Raw genomic sequence first — 7,568 nt, forward strand, 5'->3', positions numbered from 1 at the left:
GGGACTCCTTGGACGGGGGATCAGCCCATCGTTGTACACACAGCACAAGACAAACAGAAGAAATGCACACAGACATGCATACCTCGAGTGGAATTCAAACCCATGACCGCAGTTTTCGAGAGGGCGAAGACGGTTCATGCCTTAGGCTGAGCAGCCACTGTCATCGGCCAACCAACCAGGACAGTCGGTTGAAATTCGAACCGAAGAACTTACGAATGCAGGTTAGAAGCGTTTCCGGTTGAGATGTTGCTCGGGTGATGGTCTCTCGAGATTCTTTACGTTCCGTCGTGAGGGCATAGCACAGATGTGTACATCTTCCAAGCCGCAGCTTGCGTGTGGCAGTGATTGCTGGCTGCAGAAATTACTTGACCGGAAACTGACGTAGAACCAACAGGACGTAGCGGGAAAGAACAAGGCGGGAATGACCCCGAAGACAGTTTACAGGGTCAGTTACCAGTGCCCATTTTACGGGTGGGAAATACCCGGAGGTGGAGGATAGAGATGATTCAGTCGGATTACAAAAATATATTATCTTACCACGTACCGTTCCATTGTGTGTTAAGTTCTGATCGGCTAGGTTGTGAGAATTCCTCTACGGGTACTGATTACAAAATAGACTCAGGCGATGGTCTCTCCATGCCAGACACTGCCGCACGCGCGCCCCGATGTGTACGCAGCACGGAGCTGAAGGGAGGTCGTTCTAAGGTAGGTCCAGTGTTTGTGTATTGCTCCTTTCGAAGACGATTTCTCTACTGCTTAGGGTACACAGCTTCAAATGTTTATATTTAAGGAAATGGGCAGAGAATTGAAGGAAGTGGTCGTGATACATTTTAAAGTGATATTTCGAAAGTAAACATGAAACACTCTTTCAGAAAAACATGTCCCATGGATAAGATTAAAATATAATATCCATAAAATATTAAGAATGAATGCCAACCACTATACCATGGCCCCCTCTCGGCGGGTTTTATTTCCTGGCTTGTTTAACGACGTGCATACATTATATAGTGTTGTATGGTTGTGGATTATGAACTGGGAAGGATATGAAAGGGGTGATAGTGGCATATTTGAAGGTACTATCCAAGAATATGTCCAGAGGGGCTGAGGAAAACAACAAAATTCACAAATAATGGGTCGCCGGTTTAAGATTCGAAACTTCCGAACACGACTCAGGAGAATTACACCGTAACATTTAATCAGTGGTTTTTAATGCAGAGGTTGAAATATTTTAAGACAAATTGCACAGAACGCTAAAGCCACCCGAAGAGGTAAGCTGATAGGATAATGCAGAACATTACATGGTGTGGAACTTGAAAAATCTGTTCGTCACCTAAGATTGTTACAGTGAATTAATCGAGGAGGAAGGAATGAAGGAAATGCATGAAACATACATTTCATGCAGAAAAAAAAAATACGTTTAGATGTATACAATGATCCGGTCTGTATAGTAGAAGTGAGCGTAATTACAACTAAAATATTAATACAGGATGATTCACTCGGATTAGGCCCGAACTTAATAATTACAAATAACGCAATAATGATCTGATAGACTCGAAAGTTGGAAATTCTGTATAATTTGCTAAGAGTAGCCTGCCCGGCTTATGCCATTTTTATTACAAAAATTGCTCTAATCGCTTCTGTCATGCTCCCTGCAAAAAAGAAAATACAAACGTGGAGCGTCGTGTCGGCCAGCGTCTCCAGGTGTAATGAAGTCATTTTCAACGTGTTCTCTAAACCAGTCATCTTTTACTGAGATCTGTTTTCTCTTGGCTCCATTTTCTTCGATAAATTACTGAGTTTTATATATATATATATATATATATATATTATAGTTGTTAGGGGCACGCGGTAGCATAGTTGGTCGAGGCACTATGCTACAAGCCTGAAGTTCGCAGGGTCAAGTCCCGATGAGATCAATGGATTTTTTTCAATTGACCCAACCCTTCCAGCCCCACTATGGCGCTGGGGTCGACTTAGTCTCTAACAGAAATGAGTACCAGGAATTAATTAAATAATTTTCCTGGGGAGTAAAGCGCGACCGGCGCGTAGGGCTGACAACCTTACCGCCATCTTTGAGCCGACTGTCTAGATAATGTGGGACCCTCACCGTCTCACAAACCTATGGGCCTTCATGGCCTGGTACAGGGATAGCTTTGCTTGTTATTTTATATAGTTGTTAATTCAATGCCTCCTCCAAGTGATTCACTCTCTCTAACGTAATGGTATTAGGAATCTTCACGCTCTTAGAAAGGGCAAAATAGTTATATTTTGTGGCCTTTTCCTTTTTACCACTTTCATATACATTGTCTATATATGTAGGCCTAATTTGAAAACAGGCAGTGTCATGTTTAATGAGTAGATTTGAGGCAGTCACGTATGTTTGAACACGGGTTCAATATTCGACAGAGATTTCTTCACTCCACGTTACACACAACAAAGGACTGTTCCAAAGTGCCTTAAAACTATTTGCGTTTAGTTCTAAGTCTCAGCTGTCTTATCAGCCGTGAATTTAATTATATTGAAGGGACCAAGAAATTTGAAGAATGTAGTCTTCTGGGATGTGATACCGTAAAGATTGGTAGCAAGGTATCAATGTTTCGGAAGAAGAATCTGCTGCCTTCAACTTAGAGTTTTTAACCTTGCACACGGCATTACGTCTCAAAAAACATCTCACATCAAGAAATTTGTTGACAAGGACGAGAACAAACTCTCATAGCATTATAAATTTAAGCCTCATTATTTAAAAAGAATTCGAAGCTACACACACAAAGCAGTTGATAAAACTCCATTAAGGAAAGGAAGGTAAAATTATCCGTGTAACAGCCCATAAGGTTGTGAGACATCGAGGCTCCCACATTTTCTATACAATCAGCTCACGGTTGGTGATGAGGTTGTCAGCCTTATGTGCAGGCCGCCCTTTACCCCTAGGAAGATTCCTGGTACTCATTTCTGTTAGATGCTAAGTCGACCCCAGGTCCATAGTGCGGATGGAAGGATTAGGACAATTGAAAAATCCAGTGACCTCATCGAAAATCGAACTCGCGACCTTGCGACTTGTAGCATAGTACTTCAACCAAATGATCTACTGCGTGCCCTCCGTTAAAGAAAACATGAAAGCAAATGATAAATTTTGGAATTTACGTTCTGGAATATTGTAATGTTAAATGAAGTTAAACAAATCTTCTCTAGTACATTTTTGCCCATGGTAACTTAAAAATTCCTACTGCGGAGAAACCAAGAAGACGCACTACTTCTTTCACTGATCTTCTCAGGCACCAAATAAATGCAGGCCAGGCGGACGGGTGCGTCTATACGAGATATCAGAGATTGAAATGGCCAATGAAAGATGCCGTCTTCTGGGATGTGGTGCCGTACAGATGTAGTACAGCAACCTGCACACGCTGGTTCCTCGCTCCCGGATTTTTCTATCCTGAAGATGGAGGCGATACGTTCCTCCGAACTGTCAATTTACACTAGATCTACACGGCGCCATATCCCAGAAGACGGCATTCTTCATAGTCACCGCCGTGAAAACATAAAATCTTACAAAAATCAATCTAAGCAGACTCTAGTAACCACTTTTGCTCTTCCTGATAATGAGGGTTTATTGTCTGAAAATATAAACCCAATAAAAGTCTTCTTCTTGAGCGGCACGAGAAACTAAGGCGGCCTAAGTCCTCCCATTTTGCGTGTTTCTGAATCTTATTTAAACACGTCTGGTAGGATTCCTTAGACGGGGGATCGGCCTGCTGCAAGGCTTCTGTGTACGCAGGGCAACACAAATCAGAAAACACCCACAGCCCGAGTGGGATTCCAAAGTATAATCTCAGTGTTGGAGCAGTTGAAGACAGTATATTCCTTAAGCCACGCGGCTTATGGGATCAGCAGAACAGTTTTGAGATTAATAAACCTGCACAACTGCCTACGGACTGAATGTCTGGTGTTCGACACCCAGGAGAGGCAGGCACCTTCTTTTCACCACCACTTCCAGATCAACACTGGAGTGCTCCCAGCCTGATATCCAATGTCCACATATCGTAACCGACACACACTAACATTTAGTAGAGAGGTTAAGGATGCGTTGGAACTTGACCTGCATGCCACCTATGTTCCATTTTAGTGTGAGGTGTAGACAAAAATGTTAGCGTATCCTTCTCAGCGTAGAAAGAGAGAATAATGAAACGACAATCAGAACCAGTGAAGTACCTCAATTTTAAATAAGTTGTAAAGAGTGCAGTTGTACGTAGAACTCCCGTTGTCATATGACCTAATATTAAATATACGGCGTTCAGGAATGGTTTCCGTTTTCAAGCGCAGCGGATAAGAAACGACCGTGCAGTTATTTTGCACCACATTTATACTTCGAAAGGATGTGGAGCAACTGCACAATGAAGAGCTTTATAGTCCTTACTACTTTTCTTGAGTGAAAAGGTAGATATGTCCCTGTAAATATCTAAGTAAGCACGTATAGAAGGCCGCGCCATAGCTCAAGCGGTTAGTCGCTGGCTTCCCACCGCGGCGGCACGGGTTCGATCCCGTGTCTGGTCAAGTGGGATTTGTGGTGCTGGGGAAGGTTTTCTCTGAGTACTTCGATTTTCCTTTCCAATCTTCATTCCACCAACTGCTCCACAATCACCCTCACCTATCACATGGGGCTGGTACAATACGCCTGAAGAGGCCGCAGTACAAGGGACTTAGTCCCACCCCACTAGCAATAAAAAAAAAAGCACGAACAGACCCACGTTTTCTTGATCTCGGCACTAGTTGGAGATGAGTGATCAGCTCCCAGGGAAAGGTCTCCAGTACCCACTGGCTAGGAGTTTGGGCAGACCCCAGAGCCCGTCTGGACAAAGTGGAGAAATGAAAATTCTTTCCCCCAATGGGACTCGAACTCCGATCGTCCAGCCAGTAGCTAGCTGCTATACCAACTGCGCTATCCCGTCTACTGCACACTGAGATAAGCCAGTCTTTGAAACATATCTGACGAATAACTTGTCCGAATAAACATGTGGTAAAGGCTGAAGTGTATGTTTTATAATCTAGCGTCCACTTACACGTACCCCGATCAATTCCTGACGTGGCAGTATGATACATAGAGAATTTCCGTTTTTCACTATAGGATAGTAAACAGAGACTTCGTTTTGTATCAGACATTATATTAGCACACGAGCACATAATACATGAATACATATTTATTTTTCTTTGCAGGAAATATTAACATAAAAGCAAGAATATCAAAATTTTGGATGCAACAGGTCCAATAACAAACGGACTTTGTTTCAATAATAAAGAATCAGAAGAAACACAACATTAATAATCTGTAGAAGTAAAGCTAAAATAAGGGCCGCGCCATAGCTCAAGCGGTTAGTCGCTGGCTTCCCACCGCGGCGGCACGGGTTCGATCCCGTGTCTGGTCAAGTGGGATTTGTGGTGGACAAAGTGGCGCTGGGGCAGGTTTTCTCCGAGTACTTCAGTTTCCCCTGCCAATCTTCATTCCACCAATTGCTCCACAATCACCCTTACCTATCATCTGGGGCCGGTACAATAGGCCAGAAGTGGCCGCAGTACAAGGGACTTAGTCCCACCCCATTAGCAATAAAAGCTAAAATAAAAGTAAAGCTGTCCCTGTAGCAAGCCGTGCCGTGCCGTGCTACCGCTTCATACGTAATAATCTGTAACCTATTAAATTTGGGGTTCTCACAGCGGTGAAGAATACTGCCTTCTGGGTCGCAACGCCATGTAGTCTGGTATAAGTTTACCTATGCTTACGAGGAAGGGAACGCCAAACAAGAAAGCAGCATGAAGCAAAGGCAAGCAGATCTCTGTAGGATTTGAAATTTTCACGGCGGTGACTATGAAGAATGTCGGCTGCAGCCATCTGCTCATGCTGATTCCTCGCTCGAGGATTTTTATATCCTGAAAATGGAGGAGATATGTTCCTCCGAAACGTCGTTTCACACAAGATCTACAGGGTGCCACATCCCAGAAGACGCCATTCTTCAACCAGATCTCTGTTTCCGTGTCCGTCACAGCGTACGGACCACGTAATCTTAAATTTCAATAATAACACGTCTACAGCTGCTGTATTCTTAGATTTAAAAAAAAAAATCTTTCGATAAACCATGGCACATTGGCTTGCTATATAAATTATCTACACTACAATTTTCGATCAGTTTAATCAAGATTATTAGCTCTTTCTTTTCTCAGAGAAAATTCAGAATTTCAGTCGAAGGTGAAATGTCTACGCCAAGGAATATACAAGCAGGACTGCCACAAGGATCTTTCCTGCCAACCACATTGTGCAGTCCATATATAAATGATACGCCCCAAACACCTGGTGTCTATCTAGGTCTCTTTATTGACGACACCTGTATCTTTGCGACAGACCGCAAATAGGGTTGTTCTCAGAAAGCTGCAGCGAGGTCTCAGTGTTATTGAGACGTGGTGTGAGCACTGGAACATAAAAATCAATTAAGATAACACTCAGACCATCTATTTTGCGCGTAGACTTAGGCCCCCTGAGGGTCATCTTACACTGGATGTGCAGAATATCCCCTTTGTCAACCATGTAAAATATCTGGGGGTAATCTTCGACGAGAGGATTAAGTGGAGATTTCACATAGATGGGACTAAAGCCAAGGTATTCAGAACATTAGAATCTGCTCAATATTTAGAAGTATGTGTTTAAGCGCAAACATTAAACTAACCGTCCATATGGCACTTATCAGATCAGTAATAACTTACTCTTGTCCCTCCTGGGAATTAAGGGCACACACCTACCTCTTAATATTGCAGCGCATGCAACATAAGGTTTTGCGCACCATTGGAAATTTTCCAAGGCGCACACCGGTCCGCGACGTGTACACATCTTTCAACCCTCCGTATGTATACGATTATGCAGGTAACAAGCAGAAGACATACAAAATCATGAGAACATAAATACAAACCACTCCGTTCAATGTGACATATAAGTTTTTACTACGTTAAAACTTATCTCCTTTACATGCTTCGGTCCTTACGGGCCATCTTCAGAGGGAACATCATTACAAACTGGAAAATACTATCACAATAGGTGTTTTTATTTAAAATACATACACCTATATCCTATAATGCACAGTACGCATAAAGTCGAACGTTTCACAATCACAGCAGCTTCCTGGTGTTGTAAAGTTTTTAAAAGTTTCTAGATGTTATTTAAAAAACCTTTATTATCAATAGTTAAAATTTTTTAAACCACGCAGTTTCGTGTCCGTACTCCTATCGTCCTTCTTGTATGCAACGCAGCAAGCCACGAACAAACTCTGGACGACATCAAGAACCTCCTCATCAAAATAGACAGGCGGCACAAAATCTGCCCCATACAAGAAGGACGATAGGAGTACGGACACGAACCTGCGTGGTTTAAAGAAATTTTAACTATTGACAATAAAGGTTTTTTAAATAACATCTAGAAACTTTTAAAAACTTTATAACACCAGGAAGCTGCTGTGATTGTGAAACGTTCGACTTTATGCGTACTGTGCATTATAGGATATAAGCGTATGTATTTTAAATCAAAACACCTATTG

The 7,568-nt window shown here is 42.5% G+C and overlaps 1 protein-coding gene across 1 annotated transcript in view; it reads left to right on the forward strand.

Moving 5' to 3' along the window:
* Positions 1-615: 615 nt before the first annotated feature.
* LOC111870321 (serine proteinase stubble) overlaps positions 616-7,568 on the forward strand; it is a 46,582-nt gene continuing 39,629 nt past the window's right edge. Inside the window, exon 1 of the mRNA XM_023862501.2 lies at positions 616-705. Within this exon, the coding sequence (XP_023718269.2) occupies positions 637-705 (69 nt within the window). The 5' untranslated portion in view covers positions 616-636. The remainder of the gene's footprint in view (positions 706-7,568) is intronic.

This window comes from Cryptotermes secundus, unplaced genomic scaffold (genome assembly GCF_002891405.2).
Source record: "Cryptotermes secundus unplaced genomic scaffold, Csec_1.0 scaffold391, whole genome shotgun sequence".
In the NCBI taxonomy this organism is placed as follows: domain Eukaryota; kingdom Metazoa; phylum Arthropoda; class Insecta; order Blattodea; family Kalotermitidae; genus Cryptotermes; species Cryptotermes secundus.